This window comes from Loxodonta africana, chromosome 21 (genome assembly GCF_030014295.1).
Source record: "Loxodonta africana isolate mLoxAfr1 chromosome 21, mLoxAfr1.hap2, whole genome shotgun sequence".
NCBI lineage: Eukaryota > Metazoa > Chordata > Mammalia > Proboscidea > Elephantidae > Loxodonta > Loxodonta africana.
The window spans coordinates 18,803,304-18,825,575 of record NC_087362.1 but is presented as its reverse complement, the minus strand read 5'-3'; the positions used below and the strand labels follow the sequence as shown (position 1 = coordinate 18,825,575).

At 39.3% G+C, this 22,272-nt stretch overlaps 1 protein-coding gene across 1 annotated transcript in view; it reads left to right on the top strand.

The window, feature by feature from the left end:
* The window catches only part of PALLD (palladin, cytoskeletal associated protein), a 318,926-nt gene that overhangs the window by 282,879 nt on the left and 13,775 nt on the right, over positions 1 to 22,272 (top strand). The window contains exons 12-16 of the mRNA XM_023554972.2: positions 2,684 to 2,782; positions 5,058 to 5,279; positions 9,071 to 9,220; positions 19,038 to 19,132; positions 21,342 to 21,474. Coding sequence (XP_023410740.2) covers positions 2,684 to 2,782; positions 5,058 to 5,279; positions 9,071 to 9,220; positions 19,038 to 19,132; positions 21,342 to 21,474 — 699 coding nt within the window. The remainder of the gene's footprint in view (positions 1 to 2,683; positions 2,783 to 5,057; positions 5,280 to 9,070; positions 9,221 to 19,037; positions 19,133 to 21,341; positions 21,475 to 22,272) is intronic.

Sequence of the window (22,272 nt, the reverse complement as noted above, 5' to 3'; positions counted from 1 at the left end):
TAATAAATGAATAGGTGAGAACAGGCCACATGATGGGGAAGGTGGGAGTAGACGAAGGATGTTGAATGCTGATTTTAATTATTAGAGTGTCTTAATCTGAGTTCAGGAAGATGAAAATTATAATGAGAGTTTGTGTTAGTTACTCATTCCACTGAATATGGAAGATTTTCACAAAGGGAAAATACTTTCTTCCTGGAATAACTTACTGCATGTGTAAATGTACATACTCTGGAAGCTTTCCCTGGCTCTGTCAACTAAAGCCTTTGAAAGATTGAAACAAATACTTCTGTGAACTTTTTCCAGTTAGGTAAGGCCATCTTGCTAGTGTTTTTTTTTTTTTTTGGTTGGTTGGTTGTTTAAATATTCCTTATGGACTAAGATTCTCTTGATTCAGGGAAGACGTCTATAAGCTATTATTGCTTCATGTACCATATTATTTATATTTTTATATTAGATTTATCTGTGATATATATGTATTTTATATATACCATTGCTATATGTATAAATATTATTTCTATTTATCTGTTTAGCAGTGAATGTCATTCGCAATAAGTTCCATAGGTTTCCACACATGAGAGCTTAAGAGAAGAAAAGTAAGATTTCCCTCTTTAAAAAATGGGCTTCTTAAGCACTTTCTCCTATGTTACATACTATCCTGCCACTTATTTTTGTCTTCTGCAGAGAAGGGCTTACATATCCACATGGCGTAGTGATTCAGAAACAAAGCTGTGAGGGAGAAATGACTTCTACTGATCACAGCTGCATCTAGTGAGGGAAAGGGAATAGATAGCAAACTGATATTCCCGCTCGTAAGGAACAGGGTGGAAATAACTGCAGTCCGTTTGATGTTAATACAATGACTTGTGAAAAGATTAGGAAGGATTTTTAAGAAAGCAGAAATTTAAAGTTCTCTTTGAAAATTGAACTTCTGGATTTTTATGATACACGTAAGAAAGTTAAATACTGGACTGAGACACTCCTTGCACCATTCAGACATCTTCCACTACCCTTCTTTATTAAATACAATCGGTTGAATTTTGGGACTGTTTATAATTTACCAATTGGTGTGTTTTACTTCCTGGTTCCAACTGGGACTGGAACCAACAGTTACTGGAAATTGTAAGTTTACCCAACATGTTTTTCTGACTAGAAAGTTCCAAATAGATTTTGCATCTATATTGAGAAATTTATCTGAAATAGCTTCTGATTTTCTTTTTTTTTTAATAGATTTTTCTTTAATAGATTATTCTCTACCCCTGGATAGATACTATTTCAGATCACCTTTTTTTTATAAAATGCCCCGATGGGCCAGATGATCTCTGATCATTCCTCCTTTATAATTCTAAAGCGCTTTCAAGCCTATAGTGAAGAGAACAAGAGCAGGAATCATCCCAAAAGACAAAATAAGAAAATGTTAGCATTTCCCTTAGATAAGAATGGCCTAGTAAAAATGGTTTTGGCCTGTTTCAAAGTGCTGGTTGCTAGATGTAAAATCACTACCACTTTCTTTGCCTAATGGGCAAGCAGTCTCCCTGTAAGTTGTTGTTCTTGTTGTTAGGGGCCGTCGAGTCGGTTCCAATGCATAGCAACCCTCCGGACAACAGAACGAAACACTGCCAGGTCCTGCACCATCCTCACAATCGTTGCTGTTTGAGTCCATTGTTGCAGCCACTGTATCAGTCTGTCTCACTGAGGGTCTTCCTCTTTTTCGCTGACCCTCTAGTTTACCAAACATGACGTCCTTCTCCAGGAACTGGTCCTTCCTGATAACACATCCAAAGTCTGTGAGATGAAGTCTCACCATCCTCGCTTCTAAGGAGTATTCTGGCTGTACTTCTTCCAAGACAGACAGACTTCTTTGTTCTTCTGGCAGTCCATGGTATATTCAATATCATTCGCCAACACCATAATTGAAAGGCATCAGTTCTTCTTTTCCTTATCCATTGTCCAGCTTTCACATGTAGATGAGGCACTTGCCGATACCATGGCTTGGTCATACACACCTTAGTACTATGAGTAGAATCATGGACTGTAGGTGTTAGCTTTGGCAAATACCCTTTATACCTCTGTTGCTAATTTCACTATGTGCAATCATTCTGTGTGGATTATTATACTTACCTACATTACACAGCAGCCTAGGAAATGATCTCAGAAGTGAGATGGCACCAAAGCAGAGAGAACCATCACAGCCGGCTGGTCTAAAACGTCCCTTCTTAGAGTCTGTGGGCTGACTTAGCTCTACGGAAGCCCAGGGAGGGCTATGAATAAAACATTTCCTGTAAATAATATTTTGCTGTTTGAAATCTTCTTTCTCCTCTGTCTGTTTATAATTAAAGATAAGTATATCCAGTGCCTATGACACATATTTTCCATGTTGTTTCTCCCTTAATTGCTTTTGCTTGTTACTCGCACCTTAAATTTGTGGTATATCTGTTGGCAGCTCCCAAGATTAATTGCCCTATCTCCCAACACTGGATTAGGTCATTAGGATCAGAAGGTGAGGTGAAAGGCAGTACAAAGGAGGTAAGGGGAAAAAAGACTTCCTCCTACATGCAAGATTCTGAAGATAAAGAGAGAATGGGTACAGAAAACATCAAGACCTTCTTTTTTTTTCCTTTTTATGAGGTGATACACAATTGTGATTTTTCTAATTCCGTACTCTTCTGTGACTTATTTTGTTTAGAGGCTAACATATGAAGAAAGAATGGCCCGGCGACTCCTAGGTGCTGATAGTGCAAATGTCTTTAATATTCAGGAGCCAGAAGAGGAAACAGCGAATCAGGTACAGTGCTGCTTTGGACTTCTTCAAAAAATAACCATTACCCTGTCTCTTCTCCCCATGCTCTTTTTGGACACTATGTTTGAGGTCAGTTGGTGAAAAGTAAAAGGCAGGTCACAGAAAAGCAGTATTGATATCATCAGTCAACCTCATAATGAATATTTATTGGGAACGTAATATGTACCAGACATAGTGTTAAGTGATTCATGGAATTATTTCAGTCAGCGATACCTATACTCTTTATCTTCTCGTTGATAAGTTTATTCTCAAGGATCTTTCTGTTTTTCCTGACCTGTGCTTTAATACTAAGTATTTTTGTATGGAGAAAAACATTTTCACTGAAATTGCTTGAAATGGTAGTGGATATTTCCCGTTATAGTCTTCATGTCCAAAGTACAATATTTATGTACAGGGAAGACTGCCCTTAGCTTCTCTCTCATAAACCAAAAAAAAACCAACCCCAGTGCCATCAAGTCAATTCTGACTCATAGCGACCCTATAGGACAGAGTAGAACTGTCCCATAGAGTTTCCAAGGAGAGCCTGGTGGATTTGAACTGCCGACCCTTTGGTTAGCAGCCATAGCACTTAACCACTACGCACTACGCCACCAGGGTTTCCTTCTCTCTCATACAGAGTTAGTTATAAATCACAAATCAGCAGAAGTCTAACATGCTTTTTTTATGCCCTCGCTGCTACCAAAAGAATCACTTTGTAGATTTGCTATAAGCTGTGTTATAATCTCTGCTGCTTCCATTTGGAGTCTCCAGATAGACTACATAACTTCTATTTGGAGTTATGTCACCTGGAAAATTAAAAGAAAGCTTTTTAAGACAAGTTTAAAGCACCAGGTAATCTCTTTTCTCATGTCTACTGAGAAATGGGTTAAGCTTCAAAATCTGAAAGTGTTTTTGTGTCCTAAATATTGCTACCGTGAAAGTTTTACTTAAAGAAAACTAGAAATCTTACTACCATATTCTTACTATTCTATTATGAGCCTTCATTTCTTTTCTTCTACCATTACAGGACATTGGGTCTCCTCATGCTTCTGTAGGGAGTCCTCAGGATGGTCAAAAGGTTAAGCTTTTCACCTTTCTTCTCCTTCCAGTCTTTGACTGTGTCGATTTTTGTCTGTCCTTCCTTTTGTGCCTGTGTATCTGTCTTTTCTGCCCTATGTTAGTTATACCTTTTTTTTTTTTTGGATGATAGGACTTAAAGACAATGTTATGATCAGTATGTACTTTAGTTTAATACCAGATTAACAAAATTACTATCATATGATTTTTCTCATCATGTAGTTACGAAGTTGAATATAATCCTGTCGTTAGTGGGTACTCTGAACCTTAAATTATGAAAAATTTTTCACTTGTTATACCTGTCTAGGAAAAATACAAGGGCTAGTTCTTAAACTGGTGAATTTGATAGGAATCAAACAAAACAACTTGTGGTATAGTTTTTGCCGTTTTATTCATTCCATTGTATGTCTCCCCTCAACCCACAAACTGTTTTTTAAGGGTCAAGTAACTTATTTAAGAGAAAACCTAGTTTAAAAATCTTATATTTGTTAGTAAAAGGGATTTTTTTTTTTTTAATGGGCTGCCTTCTCTGCACTGCACATGTAAGCAAGAGAACTGTAGGGTCTACCTTAATCCCTAGAGGACGTTGATGAGTTCCTTGCTTTGCTTTTATTTATTTATTTATTTTTGCCAAAAATTTGACTGGACTTTCAGTCGTGTTTCTCTTTTAAAGAGGGTAGAAATAGTTCCAAGTAGCTGCTGAGCTAAGGAGGGGGTCTAGAGGCTGTATGAGTGAAAAGAAAACTGTGCCATTTTTTCTGTCATTCCTTTGATAAAATGCCATGTAACATTGCACCTACTTGCCACAGGTACTGTGGCCTTCTGGAGATATGCACCACTCTGAATTGATCTTTACCCTATGGAAAGAAATCAGCGTTCCACTGTTTTATTTTTATGAACAGTTCAGGAATATATAACCTCTGCCTTTTTCTGTCCTTCTCTCTGCTCCCAAAGAGGGAAAACAGAAACAAGCCCATCTTCAGAGATTTGTTTGTTTGGACGATAGGACTTGAAGACAATATGAAATAGCATATATACTTACTTCCAGATGTTTTTTATTTTATATGGAATTGAAATGGGCCCAGATTATGTTTTTTAGCTCTGTCTTTAGGATGTCTTATTGCAGAGGAGGATAACAGTAGTGAGATACATTGTACCACAAGGGACTGAGATTGCTAACATGACCTTTCTTTGTTGGATATAGGAGTACAAAGTCTCCAGCTGTGAACAGAGACTCATCAGTGAAATAGAGTACAGGCTAGAAAGGTCTCCTGTGGACGAATCAGGTGATGATGTTCAGTATGGAGATGTGCCTGTGGAAAATGGAATGGCACCGTTCTTTGAGATGAAGCTGAAACACTACAAGATCTTTGAGGGAATGCCTGTAACTTTCACATGCAGAGTAGCTGGAAATCCAAAGCCAAAGGTGAGCTGAAAACCTGGCTTTTTACAAGTCATATTTTCTGAGGAAGAGTTGAGCTTCCAAAGCGCAGCATGTACAGTAGAATGAGGAGATGTGGACTACCTTTCTCACTATTCATGATGTAAATGTCTTAAGTACCAAGGAGCCCTGGTGGAGCAGTGATTAAGTGCTCAGCTGCTAACGGGAAGGCTGGCAGCCTGTTTCAGTAAAGATTTACAGCCTTGGAAACCCTATGGGGCAGTTCTACCCTGTCCTATAGGGTCACTGTAAGTTAGAATCCACTCCACTGCAATGGGTTGGTTTTTTTGTTTTCTTTTTTTGGTTAGGTTCAGGGCTATCTTCAGGAGGCATTAGAAACCAAAAGAAGGGGGTGGTGGAGTCTGGGCTTGAGTAATAGAATAGGAAATGAATAATTGGATTCTAATTGAATAATTGACAGAGAGCTTTTCACACACCTACATCATTTACTGCTCAGGTGAGGTTAACATTGTTACTCCCAAATTGCATATGACTAACCTGACACTCCCACCCACACCACCACCCATTGCATACAGAGAAATAACGCTCACCGCTGGTTGTAAAAACTTCAAACGTTTAATCTACAAAGCCAAGGTTTCCTGTATTTACAGAGTGAGGTCGGGTATTCAGAAAGGATAATCAAAGGAATGTCTTATATTGTAGAAGACTAGGCTGACCGGGATGTGAGCCTTCTCTCTGCAGATATGTAGAAATGCTGGTTAGAGAGCTGCCCTACCTTTAATGGAGCCCTGGTGGGGTAGTGGTTAAGAGCTACTGCTGCTAAACAAAAGGTCAACAGTTCCAATCCACCAGCCGCTCCTTGGAAACCTACAGGGCAATTCTGCTCTGTCCTTTAGGGTCGATATGAGTCAAAGTCCACTTGACATCAAAGGGTTTTGGTTTATCTTTAAAGGAGGAATAGAGTAACTCTGTTCACCAGCCCAGCAAAGCAATATACAGGATTACACTTTTCCCCAAAACTTGAGTGGGGGAAAAAAAAGCACCATGAAAAATCGAGTCTCCAGATTTACACTATGCCGTGATATGGAGGCAAAATCAGAGAGATTAACATGAAATTTAGTCCCGAATGATTAAAAATGTAATGATTTTGAAATAAGAAAGTTGGAAATTGCCCTGTAGGACACTTTTACAGCTTGGGGCATATCAGGCTTCTGCAGGTCAAAAAAAAAAAAAAAAACCCATTGCCGTTGAGTCAATTCCAACTCATAGTGACCCTAGAGGGAGTAGACAAAGTAGAACTGCCCCACAGGGTTTTCAAGGAGCACCTGGTGGATTCGAACTGCCGACCTTTTGGTTAGCAGCCCAACTCTTAACCACTGCACCACCAGAGTTTCCAGGTGAGGAGAGAGGAAACACAACTGAACACGAGTTCACAATTAAACATTGCGAACCATACAAGGAAATGAACCACCATGCAGAGAGTCAGTAGCACAAGACACAGGAGGACAGAAGCTCAAGTATTACACAATACTGTACAGTCTTAAGGAGACTATAAAATAATATTTAAAATGACTGAAACAATTTTAAAAGGAATAGCAACTACAATGAAAGAACAGAATGGTAACGAACAGGAAAATTTGTAAAATAAGCCTATAGAAATGAAAAGTGCAATCCCTGAAATGAAAAGCTGAAATGAGAATTAGTAAATGGAAGAAGGGAAAGTGATACGACAGTACCTGACACCTACATGTGAGTTCCCTATAGCTCCAGGCATTATTTTGTTTTCGGAGTTGTGAAGGCAAATTTTACCATCGTGTTCTTTCCCTAAGACCTAATTCCAGCCCCATAGTGAGAGAAAGTCTCATGATTAAAATGTGAGCTTTAGACCAAAATCAAGCTGCCAGAGCGAAGAGGGGCACCTTGTGGTTTGTTTTAAACACCGCCGGTGATTTTGCACGTGACTTTGGTCATGAACCTTTTGCCCAGTTGATAGGAATGTTCTAAGATACAGAATGGGCGCTGATGTTCCCAGAGGAAAGAGTCTACGTAAACGTGAGCAGTACAGTTGGGTGAGGTGATAATGAAGTACCATGTGGTGAAGCCAGCAATTCCTCCTTGATTGTGAGGCTCATGGATCAGCGTTTGGACCTTGGCGTTTGAATAGAAACTTTAGAAAAAATGCAGACAGATTTAAGAAGCCCTTGGGTGAGCCTGATGGTGCAGTGGTTAAGAGCTTGGCTGTTAACCAAAAGGTTGGCAGTTCGAATCCACCAGCCACTCCTTGGAAATCCTATGGGGCAGTTCTACTGTCTTATAGGGTCGCTGTGAGTTGGAATCGACTCCACGGCAATGAGTTCACTTTTTTTTTTTTTGGATTTTGGGTGAGCCTGGGTCAAAGATCAAGGAGCTGCTGGGAGTGCTGATTTCAAGGCAGTAGCCAAGAAAAGTGGGGGAGTGGGGACAAAGAAGAAGAAATGGAAGGAAAAAGGTACATTTGGATTTTTAATAAGAAGAAGCTAAGAGCACTACTCTCATGAGAGACGCAAACCTAAGGTCATCAGACAGAGCCCGGGTGTAGGCAGCAGATCACCTGGGGCTAGTCTGAGCAGTCCGTTTTATAGGTAACTCTGATGTGAGTAGGTTATTAATCCATTTGTGTACCTGAATTGCTGGCTGATAATTATCTCCCGTGAATATCAGTATCAGTCATAAAAATATGGAGTACTGTCAGTTCCAAGAGAAACTTTGCCACTTTGGCATCCTCTTTCGTTACAACGGCCCTGTCTGCCAGATGTATAGCTCTTACACCTAGATCAGAAATACTAATAAAATTCTTAGAGCTCCATGAACTAGTGATCTCGTTTAAAAGCAAGGGAAGGAAGAGCTGTAGAATAGGCAGTCTGACCATTTTTTAATTTTCTTTTTAGTCAAGATTTATTTTTACTCTAACAATTTTTCACATTTAATTTTCTATCAACCTAAATTACATTATTGTTTGGAAATTATTGTAGGTAAGTGTAAATACTACGTGTTTTCTTTAGCACAATGGGGAGAGCTGACAGAAGCTTTCAACGGTTCAGCATATGCTTCTTGACCCAGAATTAAAGCAATAGAGTTGCCACCAGGCTTTTACTGGTGCCTCCCTCTCCACCATGTTTTATTTGTCTCATACAATTCAATCAAATGATTGCAGCTTTAGGTCTGTTTTCATTCTCTAAAACAACTTTTTTACCTTCAAAAGTAATACATATTAATTGTCAGTACATTTGAAAACAAAGAAACAAAAATGCCTTTAATGCTGTTGCATAAAAAAAAAAACACTTGTCAACATCCTGGCATATATCCCTGCATATAAATAGCATTTGAACGTAAACCCATTGCCACTGAGTCGATTCCAACTCCTAATGACCCCATAGGACAGAGTAAAACTGTCCCGTGGTGTCTCCAAGACTGTGAATCTTGACGGAAGCCAACTGCCACGTCTTTCTCCCTCAGAGCAGCTGGTGGATTTAGTTAACAGCTGAGCACTTAACCTCTGCACCACCAGGGCTCCTTTGAATGTAAATACCCACTTATATACATTTTTTTTTAATTAAAGGATATATAATTTTTAAGCTAAAATAGAATTAAACTCATTTGTTACCTACTTTTTTTTTTTTACTCAACAATCATCATATTCAGGTGTTTGGTTTAACATCTGAACCTGAAAACTTGATTTAGCTCTGCAGACTACACTGTTATTATTTATCAGTCAGTCACCCAAATAGAGTAAGTCTACACACACTCTTAATCTTTAATCCCGTTTCCATTCACAGATCTATTGGTTTAAAGATGGGAAGCAGATCTCTCCAAAAAGTGATCACTACATCATTCAGAGAGATCTCGACGGGACCTGCTCGCTCCATACCGCAGCCTCCACCTTAGATGATGATGGGAATTACACCATTATGGCTGCAAACCCTCAGGTGAAGACGGGGATAGGGCTGGGCTCAGTTCTGTGTATTAATACCTACAGCCATTTAATTGGACAGTGGAACTGTTTAAAAGTAGAGTCATACTGCTTCGGCTTATGAAAGTATTTTTCCAAATTCCCCATCCATCTTGGTTTCAAAGGATAGAAAAGTTATTTGTTTCCTGCATATTTATTCCATCAGGTAGGTGTTCCTCTACAGGAATGATTCTGGTACAGCTGTGCATTTTTTCCACAGCTGTTATGGAGGGCCCACTATAAATGCCTGCTGTGTACCGTGTAGACAATGGGGTTGTAGTGATGTGCAAGACAAAGTCCTGAGGTAGAAAATGAACCAGTAACAAACACACAAATAATATAATTTCAGGTAGCACTAAGTTCTACAAAGAAAATAAAGGATGAGAGGGCAGAGAGAGAGAGACCCAGTACTGTGTGGACTCTAGAAGAAAATCACAGTAAAACATTTAAAAAGAAACACATACATACATCAATGGAATTTAAGTAATGTGTAAGTGTAGACAAATTATAATTTTGATAATACCTATATATAGAATTCAGGCATTTTTTATTTCCATCGGAATGTTTCCTCTTGTATTTGCCCTAATACTTACGATCAAGAAATCAGTTGACTATCTGGGATTTAATAGTGGGCTACTAGCTATCATGATCCCAATTCAAGCCTGCAAATTCTATTTTATTGAGTATCTTATATATATCTTATCTATTTTAGGCACTATGCTGGGTACAGAGGACACAAAAATGAGTAAAGAGTGATTTCGTACTTTAAGAGCTCGATGTGTACCAGGGTAATTTTACTAAGTCTCCAGAAGTCATGTATATAATACATTTTTTTTTAAGGAGGATAAAAATAACAATTTGATTATATAACTAATGAAGATTAGCCACCAGTCATCTTATCTTTTTAAGACCTTTAATCTATTTATACCATTCATATTTCATTATTTCTTTTGAAGGAAAGATTTTGTGTTAGAAAATAAATTCAGCAAAGCTTACAAACGTTTAAGAGTCTGTACAATGCTGGTGGCATACTGGTCAAGTGCTATAGCTGCTAACCAAAGGGCCAGCAGTTCAGATCCGCCAGGCGCTCCTTGGAAACTCTATGGGGCAGTTCTACTCGTGCTTTAGGGTCGCTATGAGTCGGAATCGACTCGACGGCACTGGGTTTGGTTTTTGGCTTTTTTTGTACAATGCTTATTATATTCCGTCTTAGTCATCTAGTGTTGATATAACAGAATTACCACAAGTGGATGGCTTTAACAAAGAGAAATTTATTCTCTCAGAGTCTAGTAGGCTACAAGTCCAAATTCAGGGCATCAGCTCCAGGGGAAGACTTTCTCTGTCAGCTCTAAAGGAATGTCCTTGTCATCAATCTTCCCCTGGACTAGGAGCTTCTCCAGGCAGGAACCCCGGGTCCAAAAGACGAGCACTCTGCTCCCAGCACTGCTTTCTTGGTGGTAGGAGGTCCCCAACTCTCTGCTTGCTTCCCTTTCCTTTTATCTCTTGTAAGGTAAAAGGTGGTGCAGGCCACAGCCCAGGGAAACTCCCTTTACATTGCATCAGGGATGTGACCTGAGCAGGGGTGTTACATCGCACCCTAATCCTCTTTCACCACAGGAAGAGATTATGATTTAAAAATCACAAAATGGAGGACAACCACATAATACTGGGAATTATGGCCTACCCAAGTTGGCACATACTTTTGGGGGACACAGTTCCAATCCATGACATATTCCAATATCTTAATTGCCGTATAAAAATGTTTTCCTGCAGCAATATTAGGATAAAACTCAAATTATGCAGCTAATCAATATTATGGGGATAAAATTATCTGTGTTCCTTAATCCTCACCTGGGATCGTGCTATTAATTTCAAGATATTTTTCCTAACAAATGTTTTAAATTGTCATTGGAGTGAGCTGCTTTATAGAACAAAAGAATGCAAGTTCTTTACTGTCAGTGAATAGTTTCCACATTAATGTACCTTCTTGATTTTAATCAATGAATATATGTCCATAACCCTGAAAAATAATCAAAATTACAACCTGCATTAAAAAGTTACATTTTAATGCTTATTTGTGTTTATGTTTGCTGTATTGGGGGGAACAAAAGTGGAACTTGCTTTTTTGTCTTATTGCATTTTCAGTATGTTTTCTTGATTTACCAAATTTCAACTTTCCGTTTTCTGCCTATTAAAAAAATGGTGGAGAACTCAACAAATTTCAAAATGTTGCTTCATGTTAGGTCTTTTATTCCTCTTTTCCCCTAGAAAGGCTTGGGTATATTTTGGGAATAGAATTATCTGTGTTCCTTAGTCCTCACCTGGGATCCTGCTATTAATTTCAAGGTATTTTTCCTAACAAATGTTTTAAATTGTTATTGGAGTAAGCCATTTTATAGAACAAAAGAATGCAAATGGAAAATTGCGACTGTGTCTACCGCCAGTCTTCTCCGAAGTATGCTAATGTATTTTTACAGGTGGAAAAGTTCTAAATGGGGAAGGACCAGGTGCTCAGGGCAATGGTAGTCTCAAGATGTGTGCGGAGTTCAAGGCAGCAGGCCAGCCTCAAGGGTCCATAGACTCTGATCATTTAAACTCTTCTGACAAACTATAATGAAGTTAGTAGATAAAGGAGGGCTGCTGAAGATCCCCTTGAAAACATAGGCAAAGGAGGAAAGGAAGGAAGTCAAAAGGAAGGGACACACCAAAGACAGACCAGGAACGCAGAGTGATGCTGAGCTTACTGAAGAGCCTAGGACCTGGCAGGCGGACTGGGTAAGGGGTTAAGAGCGTGAACTTTGGTATCAGGCAGAACTGAGTGGAATTCTCTCTCTGCTGCGCACTTCCTATGTGATGTTCAGCAAGTCACTTAACCTCTCTTTGCCTTAGTTTTGTCTTCCATAAAATGAGAATAATAATACAGATTTAAATAGTGCGTGTGAAGCACTCAGTACACCTCGTACCTAGTACGCTTTTAATAACTGTGAGATAGTATCTTTATTTTTACTCAAAGACACTAGTTACCCTGCCTTAGAGCAGCAGCCCTGATTGCTGGCAGAGCCTTTGAAGCCAGGATGTAAAGGATCAGCTCTGTTTTGAGGTATTCCACTCCCACAGTATCTTAGAGAGTAAGCGAGTCCGTTTGGGGTGGGATTTCCCCCCGGCATGTTGCTGGTGTGTGGTCTTCTGACCCCCTGGCTTTTCCTCTTCACTACTCCCGTGGGAAAGGACTTAGGCTGTGCCACATCTGCCACAGCTGTGGGCTTGGGTAGAGGAGCTGGGGGATGGCCACACCCCCCCACAGCTGACACAAGCCACACATGAAGCTGGGAAGCTGCTCTCTGCTCCCAGCGCGCTCAGGGCCAAGGCCCACGAGAGAGCGGTCACTGCCCTCATTCCAGGCCCCACTGAGTTCTGCTGCTTAACCAAATCCCAGGCTAACCCCACGGTTAACCCACTCTCTTTCTTTACCTCTATTCTATGGAGAGAAGACAGAGAGAGGAGAAGTGGACCAATTTACATCAGGTAGCCAAAATCCCCTCCCTTTTCACAGAAGATTCCATTCTACCTGTGATTTAAGCATAGGGCAGTGGGACCAATGATCAGAGTAACCAGAGCAATTCCTAAGACCTAGAATTCTGTCTCTCCAGGTTGGTTGATCCACCCGATATTCTAATTCGGAGGGCAGGGCTATGAGTCTCCTTTTCTCCCTGAATAACCAAAGGAGGAGAAACTCATGAACCGAGCCTGAGGAAATCCTAAAAGTGGACATTCAGGCCTCAAACATAGTGTGTGGATGTATATTCCATTAAAATTGCTGTAAGAAAATGTTGATATTTACGCCACTAGGTAGTAAATGTCATTTCAATTCCTGAACATACTGCCGCTCCTTGGAAACTCTATGGGGCAGTTATACTCTGTCCTATAGGGTCGCTCTGAGTAAGAATTGACTTGATGGCAATGGATTTTTTTATTTGATATTGAGCACATGGCCTGGTTCATTTTCATTTCAAGAGTAAAATGCCTGCTTTTCCATCCTGGGGTCTTCAATAAAGATAGGTCCAAACCCACCAGGTGTTGGTTTTATGAGAACACCTAGAATTGGAAGGAACTTTACTACCCTTAGAGAAACAAAGGGGTGTTTAAAAAGCTGACCAGTGGCAGACCACTCTTCTATCCGACCTTTGGTGGTATAAGTTATCATTTCCTGCTATAGGAATACCATCACAGGAATGTTTAGCACTGTTGTAATCTCAGCTGTATAGCATCTGCTATTGTATATTAAGGCCTTTTCCATCCTTTAATTTGTAAATTAAAACTTGATTTAAAAGAAATGTTTCCTGAGTAGTCACTGAAAGAAAGATTCCCAGGTAAAGCTCAGTCTTTCAGGCTATTAACGCCAGAAGCAGAAAGTGTGGTCACCAGGACACTGAAGCTAAATCCCCGCTCCGTTGATGCCCTTTGCTTACCTTGGATTTTTTTTTTTTTTTCACATTTTAAAAGTATTTAGGTTTGAAAAAGAAGACAGCTACATCTATTTTTGTAGTACACTGTAGACTGCATGATGTGACATGACCAAGGGAAAGAGGAAAAGGCTGGAGTGGAAAAATTAGTCCAGTAATAAAACACAGACAGGAGAGCTTTCCCGAGCAGTGGAAAATAATTACAGAACGCAGCCAAGAGAAAGGGTGAGAACCAAGGAAAGAGGAAAACACGAACGTTTAGCAGAATATTTTATAGAACATGATATTTTTCCACCTGGGTTAATCTTTTGGGACTAAGAAACACTTTCGCTCTTGTTGACTGCATCCAAACTCTACTTGGGGTAGAATACACAGCTCTAACATACACTGGCCTGTGTACCATTCTGTGTGCAGCTCAAGCAACTCATGAGAGACCAAAGCAATCACATAGCTCAGCGAAATCGTGAGTGATTATGCAGTTACAGCAAACATAATGCCGAAACAAAGATCCCAAATGCAGTCTATTCTCGTCTCTAATCCTCTCTTTAAGACACAACTGACTCTCAACACGAATGTTTGACTTTGTTTTGTGGCGTTGCTAAGTTACTTGTATTGCACTTGGGTTTTGGAATGGCTGTTTTGCAGCTTACTCTTTGCTCGAATTGCATTATGTATACAAGTGGCAAGCTTTTATACAGACCTGTGTGCCACAAGTTACATTTCATAAACTGTGAAATATAAATGTTGTTTCCATAGTATGTAAATAATTGGCCTTGCGGGAGGGAGGCATCCAATAATCTTTATAAGCTGGATATTTAATACAGAATCGCTTCAAGAATTCAGACTTAGTATTTGTACTGTAGCTGTCAACTCCGTGGACTTGTTTGGAATAGAAAGCAACATACAGCTGAGATAAATAGAAAAAGTTGGTTTGTTGATGGTGTTTTGTTTTAGCATTATAAAGTTTCCTGGCTCATTCCAAGGTTTACTTTAAACATTCGCTTCCATTATTACTTCATGTGTTAATAATAAAGCAGGTAGAAATGAGAAATTTAATCAATGCAACACCATTCATGCGCCTCAGCCTACTGATGATGATGACCAGGGTTAGTTGGTACGTTCATATGACTGAAAATGATTCAACTCTAATTCTATATGGCTCTAAGACGCTTCTCATAAAAAAGACATTCAGGCTTGAAAATCTAAACATTAATTAGGGCACATTGGAAGCATCTCTTCAAAAATACTTCCACTGAATTCTGGATTTTTTTTTTTTCCTAAATAAAAATGTCAACATTATCCAACTTCTTAGGATGATTTCTAAATGCTCTCCATCATTACTTGGTTAATAACATATTTAGTCGATAACACTGTATTAATCAAAGGAATAATTCTGCCTCCTGAAGATCACTTCCTCCTTCTGGATGTTCGAAGTGAGAGGAGGGTTGGTATAGGAGTCAAGATGTGACCCCTGGTAACATATTCTTTTTTGTTAAATCTGCGAAGTTAAGGAAAGATTCTAGGACAGTAGCTTTGCACATGGTTCTAAGCAGTAACAGTGAAAATCTTGAAAACAGTGTAGAAATGGGTCATTTTTCCAGAGTAGCAAGCCAACCTGTTTACCCTATTTTTTTGAGAGGGAGGGTTTATCCTAATTACAAGCAAATAGAGTTGAGCAGGACAGTTTCTGTCTTCCACCCCACACTTAGCCATGTACAGAAACAAACGTACTTTAAATAGGACTGGGTACCTAGCACCTTTGAAGCTCTAGCAGAAGAAGGTAAAAAGGTTGGTCTACTTTCCACAGACTCTGCCTCCCCTGCTAAGAGTATTTTGTTTCTCCTCTGGACAGAGTAAAATACATCCTAATACCAAAAACAAAAAAGAGAAAAAGAAGAAAGAAAACTCCACGACATACGAAAAAAAAATCATTGCGTTTAACAAACCTTTTGAGTTATTATAATTACACTTACATTCTGTACTGCAATAATTTAACATTTTGAGCATTTGCTACATGGGAAACACAATACCAGGCACTTTACACATACTAACTCACTTCATCCTCAGAAGAACCCAGGCAGGGTTAACTAGGTGGCATGCAGACACACAGGGGAGGAAACTATCGCTTTTATAGGTTACATTATCTGCCTGAGGTCGTGTACCTATAAGGGACAGAACTGTGGTACAAACCCAGATGAGCTAATTGCAGAGCTAACGAAGGCCTTAGTGAAGGTGTCTGGGGCTGAGCATCGAGAACATTCAGGAGCAGGGGAGACAGTGGTTAAAAGAGATCTTTGAGGAGGAGATCAGAAAAAGAGATAGGTGTATACTTCAAGTAAAGTTTACCCACTTGGAAATTTTTATTGGGGTCAGCCAAGCTATTTGGACCCTTCAAACTCATTTTGATGCATATCTATGCATATACAACATCTCAGACCTACAGTATCACTGTGCCAGTTACGATGAATTTAACAACGATAATGTATGACATCGAGTACCATTTTTAACAAGTAACGTTTATGACATCAAGTACCATTTGATATTTTACAGTACCTTCTTAAATTATCTTACTTACTTAATCCTTACAACAGTCCTGTTTTTTACCAGTGAGGAAACAAAAGCTTGGATAAATTCAGTAACCTGCCAAACATTTTAGGAACTTTTTTCTTTCTGCGTCCCCAAATTGAAGGTTAAAGTTTGGATTTAACTTATATAGTGTCTTTTTCTAGCCACATAAAGGGTTAGTTACTATTCACTTCCTTTGTGGGTCCTCTGGGTTTCATACAACAACAAGAACAAAAAAACCAAACCCTTTGCCGTTGAGTCGATTCCGACTCATAGTGACCCTGTAGGACAGAGTAGAGTTTCCAAGGAGCACCTGATGGATTCAAACTGCTGACCTTTTGGTTAGCAGCTGTAGCACTTAACCACTGTGCCACCAGGGTTTCCTTCATACAACAAGGAAAAATATATCCAAATTATATGCATTCTATCACTGAAACAGCAAGGCAAATAATAAGGAAGCCATATTCCATGTCAGCATAATTGAAGCTTTTTACGTAAAACAAAGCATATACTTCCTTGTCCTCGAGCTCCACAAAGAATTATGGATCTTATATGTTATTTGTTAAAGGATCTAATAAGATGCATCAGTTGGGTAATTTATCCTGGGGGCCTCCTACGCAAGTCACACCTAGGTTTTCTACAGCAGATATAGATTTGGAGGGGTTCTTAGCTGCCTTCGAAGTCGGCTTCGACTCATGTACAACTAAATGAAACACAGTCCACTGGTGTTCCGTCTTCACAATCCTTGCACGCTGGAGTCCATTTCTGCAGCCCCTGTGTGTCTGGAGTGCCTAGAGGGCTCATTTTCCGGTACTATATCAGACCAGACAGTATTCCGTTCTGATCCACAGAGTTTTCATTGGCTAATTTTTGGAAGTTGATCATGAGTCCTTTCTTCCTAGTCTGTCTTAGTCTGGAAACCAAAAAAACCAAAGCTGTTGCCATTGTGTCAATTCTGACTCATGAGGACCCCATCTGTTACAGAGTAGAAGTGCTCCCTAGGTCTTTCTTGGCTGCGGTCTTTACAAAAATAGATCGCAGGGACTTACTCTGGAAGTTCTGCTGAAGCCTGTCCACCATGGGCGACCCTACCCTCCTGGTATTTGAAATACCAGAGACATAGCTTCCAGCATGGATACAACATGCAAGCTACCACAGAATGACAGATTGACAGATGGGTGGTTGGCTAGATGAAATTAATTTGGAGATCTTAAGCTATCTTCAGGAATCCCAATTGTATGACAAGAGCTCAGCATGAGAGAATTTGGTATCTTGTGGCCTGAGCTTTAGATACAATAATGTTATACTTCATTTCTCCTTGGAAATTTTCAGTAGAAGCAATGAGACCTCAATGGCAAATACTGTAATTGTTAGAGGGAGTCACATAGCTAGTGGTATAAGACTAGTTGAGTTTGTTCCTTTACAACTACCTCTTCTTTCTATATGGTAATTCCTAATTCTTACATTACTGTGTGTCCTTGCCTTTTCTGGGTGGTTATAGCCCTAAAGAAGTCCAGGTTTGGGGAAATCTGACTGGATTCCTGCTTTGGTTGTGTGTGTGTGTGTGTGTGCATATTTCCCCGTGTTCCCTCCATGAATGCCTCCTGCCCCACCCCAGTCGGAACTCAGAAAGCGGTTCTTCAAAACACGCAGAGCATCCCTGCTTCTGTTACCTGCCTATTTTAGCACCTTGCAGTGGAAGTGGGAGCCAGTGGTGGAATTTTAGTATAAGTGTAAAAGCACATGAGGGCTGCTGGTCAATCCTTAGAATTCACTAAGTCTAATCATTAATCTCCTTCTCGTTTCCCCTCCCATACTGTTCCCTTTTTGCCATGTCAGAGCTGAGACATATATCTGCTCATTCTCAGGGAAGAGGAAAGGGAAAAGTCATTTCTTTTGCTATATTTATTTAGTCTCCTAGGAATACTGCAGAAAAATATTCAGAGAAAGGGCTGAAACAAAAAGCCAAAGTAATGATGGCTGGTTTATCCATGTCTTCTGGATAAAAGCATTACTTTTGTCCATCCGTATGACAGCATGTATCAAACTTTTGTTGACAAGCTGAAGAGATAAAATAGAGCTTTTTATTAGATAGGCCTCTGTCATAAGACCTCCGTATTGTAGATACATAACTGCTCCTGATTTTTAAATCTCAAGTTTGTTGTTTTCACGAGAACACGGTGTTGTATACACTACTTGTGATGTTCCCTTGTCTTCCCTACGCAGTCTTCCAACATGATGCTCATTTTGTCATGCAACAGCTGTTATATAGTTTTTGGAAGGGATGCCATTCACATTTAATAAGTATATTACTAACAGCATCTGACAGAAAACTAAAGTCTTCTAGTTTTGATTTCAGAATTGGCCACATCCAGGAGATATCTGACCATGGAAATGGGATCATCACAAAACAGTAATGTCCCCCTGCTAGAGTTTACATGCCCAGTTTCATGTGTTAGGGAACCCCTAGTGATTACAGTTAATTCAAAAAGGATCATCACTTCTAATATCATTCTAGTTAAAGAGAAAAGCTTGTTTAACAGTTCAGAGAAAGAACTTATCACCTGAGTTCTTTAAATAAATGCAGAACTTGACTGAGGAGTTTAACTTGAGGAAAGTGCTTTTCTGAATGGGGTTGCTGTCCGTATATGACACACTGCTTTGTTACGAAATAATGTCTTAAGGAGAATAGGACAAGAAAAATGATAGCGTTTAATGGTTATAGTTTTTGCAGAGCAAATAATTTATTTTCCCGATGTCTAACAGGGCCGCATCAGTTGTACTGGACGGCTAATGGTACAGGCTGTCAACCAAAGAGGCCGAAGTCCCCGCTCTCCCTCAGGCCAGCCTCATGTCAGAAGGTACTTGATATGTTTCCTTCCCACAGGTCTAACTGTGAAATGCCGTGCTATTAGAATTGTAGTGTGACCACAGAAGTGAATGTAATTGGAAGACAGAGTGTGAAAATACAAAGTTAAAGTGTGTGGCTCCTTGATTATTATGCTCCTTCGGGATTCAGAAAGGCAAAGGGAACAAATACTTGCTAATGTGTGCTAGGCCTGTTCACATATATCATCATTAGTTTGTTAAGTGGGACACATTTTATATGTGAAGAAATCAAGACTCAGCATGTTTAAAGAGCACATTGACATGAAAACCCTAGTAAATGGTACACAGATGTTCAAAACCAAACTTCTCTAACCACCAGCTGTGTGGGTTGGCCATTATAGCAACAGCCATTAGGCTTCTTAAAATCAGCTAGTTTGTTAATGTTCGTTTTTCAGTTCCTTTAGTTCAAAAGAGTTTATTTTAGACCAAAATCTTACAGGCAAGATTTGCCATATTTTAAATACTCAAACAAATGTCTGCTAACAGTGGTGTTTGATTCTGTTCTTCTTTGCCCTACATTTACTCAAGGATAGCAATGGACTAATGGTAGGCAGACAGGGAAAGGATATGACTTCTTAGTAACATTTGCACTTAGAAAAGAATATGGCAAGTCAACTAGCTGTCAATTTAGGGCCCTATGTAGACATTTTACAGACAGAGCATCCTCGAATAGTGCTGGCTGGGAACTACAAGGCCATAGATACAAACACCTCTGATGAACGGAACACATAAAGCATGAGCATCAAACTGGTGGCATGTCTACACCTCCTTGTTTGCCTGGATCCACTGAGCCATATGGCCAACATTCGGAAGAGACTTCTGGTATCTCAGCAGGTCCAAATCTGATTCTAACTTTATCGTGGCAGTATCTCTTCACAGGAAGGCCTGTATCTGTGGCTGTAAGCTCAACACACTTAGCATCGAGTCCATTCTTTTGCATTACTCTCTTCTGTTTTTCTTGTGGATTTCAGTACATTTGCGCTTCTCTATATGTCTGAGCTCCTAGAAAAGCAATTTTCTCATAAATTAGATTTGTACTTGGAGAAGAGTAAACTAGATTTAAAAAACAAATCTGCTGCTGTCAAGTCGATTCTGACTCATAGCGACCCTACAGGACAGAGTAGAACTTCCCGATAGGGGTTCCAAGGAGTGGCTGGTGGATTCAAACTGCCAGCCTTTTGGTTAGCAGCTGTAGTGCTCAACCACTGCACCAACCAAGGCCCCTAGAAAAAGAGGCTGATAATTATTAGCCTGTTATACTAATCTTTCATTTGTTCCACTATTGCTACTTAAGTGCTTTAAAACTATAACCAGTGGTTTAGCTTAACTAGTAAAAAATGTCTGCCTTGAGCATATTATGCTCCTTTAACAATTCTCTATATGGGGTCAAATTGATAACAGCATCTTTCACACTTTTTTTATAATTTCAAGATTTTTTATAATTTTATTTGAAGCCAAAAAATGTCTTGAAGCACATAAATAATTGATGGAAAAGAAAAGTTCTCTAAAATTTAATCTGTTTTCCTGGTTAATATGGAAAGGAATCTGGATTAGGAAGGTATTACATTTTTATAAAATGATTAAATTTGTAGTTTTCCACAAATTTAAAGTCACAGTGGAAAGTTTTAGTAATTTCTGTTGAAAAAGCTTTCATAGCAAATAAGCCACAGCTGCTGCTACTTCTCATATAGCTTTAAAAATATTTAGGAAAAAAATGTTAATATTTTATCCTGTATTTTCCCATTTCTGCTGCTATGATTTATAAACCAAAGCACCATACTCATTGCTGTGGAGTCGATTCCGACTCATAGCAACCCTATAGGACAGAGTAGAACTGCTCCGTAGGATTTCCAAGGAGCAGCTGGTGGATTTGAACTGCAGACCTTTCGGATGGCAGCCGGTCTCTTCATCACTGCACCACCAGCTCTCTAAGATCTGTACTAGCTTTAGAAATGAGGATGGCAGTATTGTTTTAAGATCTGCAATTAGTAGACTATTAAATTTATAGCAAGCTTCCAAATAAAACAAGATTTTGCTTTTCTAAATCTTTTATGTATTATCAGTAAACCTTGGGGGTTGGGATCAGATAAGGAAATCCTATTACTATCCATGTATTAGAAGAAAAGGATGACTAAAAGCCTGGAAATAACTTCCGTATCTATCTTCCTGTCTCGTTTTAAGGCCTCGTTCAAGATCGAGAGATAGTGGAGATGAAAATGAACCCATTCAGGAGCGATTCTTCAGACCTCACTTCTTGCAAGCTCCTGGAGATCTGACCGTTCAAGAAGGAAAACTCTGCAGAATGGATTGCAAAGTAAGAATTTGTTATTGTCTGCTAATCTGTGGCCTCGCTTCTCCCCTCACTGCCGTTTCTCTGCAGTTACTTTTGGAGAAATTATCTGAAGCATGCATCTTTAAAATGAGTAGGGGAGAAAAATGAGTGAAATATACTGGATATGTGTATGCCTTTTTTCATCCTTCCTTTATACTTTTATTAAATATGTTCTCTACTCAGAACCCAGTATACCAGACTCCAGAAAGACGCTGGAAGGTTTTATCCCTTTATGTTCACCATCTTGTTCACATAATAAATTTGATGAATCTGCTGTATGTCCTCAGCCTTAGTTGTTTGATCTTCATTCTTTTTACATACAAATTTTGTATTTGTGTATCTGCTCCCATTTTTTATTCCTTCCATGTTCTCTTTATGAGAGAAGTTACAGTGACACCCTTCTTCTACCCTGTTGTTTTACACCAGTTTTACCCAGGGCCCCTGGGTAGTTAAGCTTCATTCAGTGTGTGAACTCTGACATTACGTATAAAATTATGGTTGTGATAAAGCTTTCATCAATTTCTCAAAGGACCTCAAGGCCAAAAATGTTTAAGAACACTTTTCTGAAGTTTTTGTTTGTTTGTTTGTTTTGTTTTTTGTCCCACTATTTATTGATCTTAAGTTTTAAGTTTAATTCTTCAAGGATAAAATTTTTTTTTTTTATTATTTGGGCTCCCTCTGCTGGTTCTCCCTGGGTCTTGCAGAACACAGATGTAAGCTACTCAATGTGAGATGAAAATATATAGGATTATTTGTTTTTTAAACAAGTAAATCTGGGCT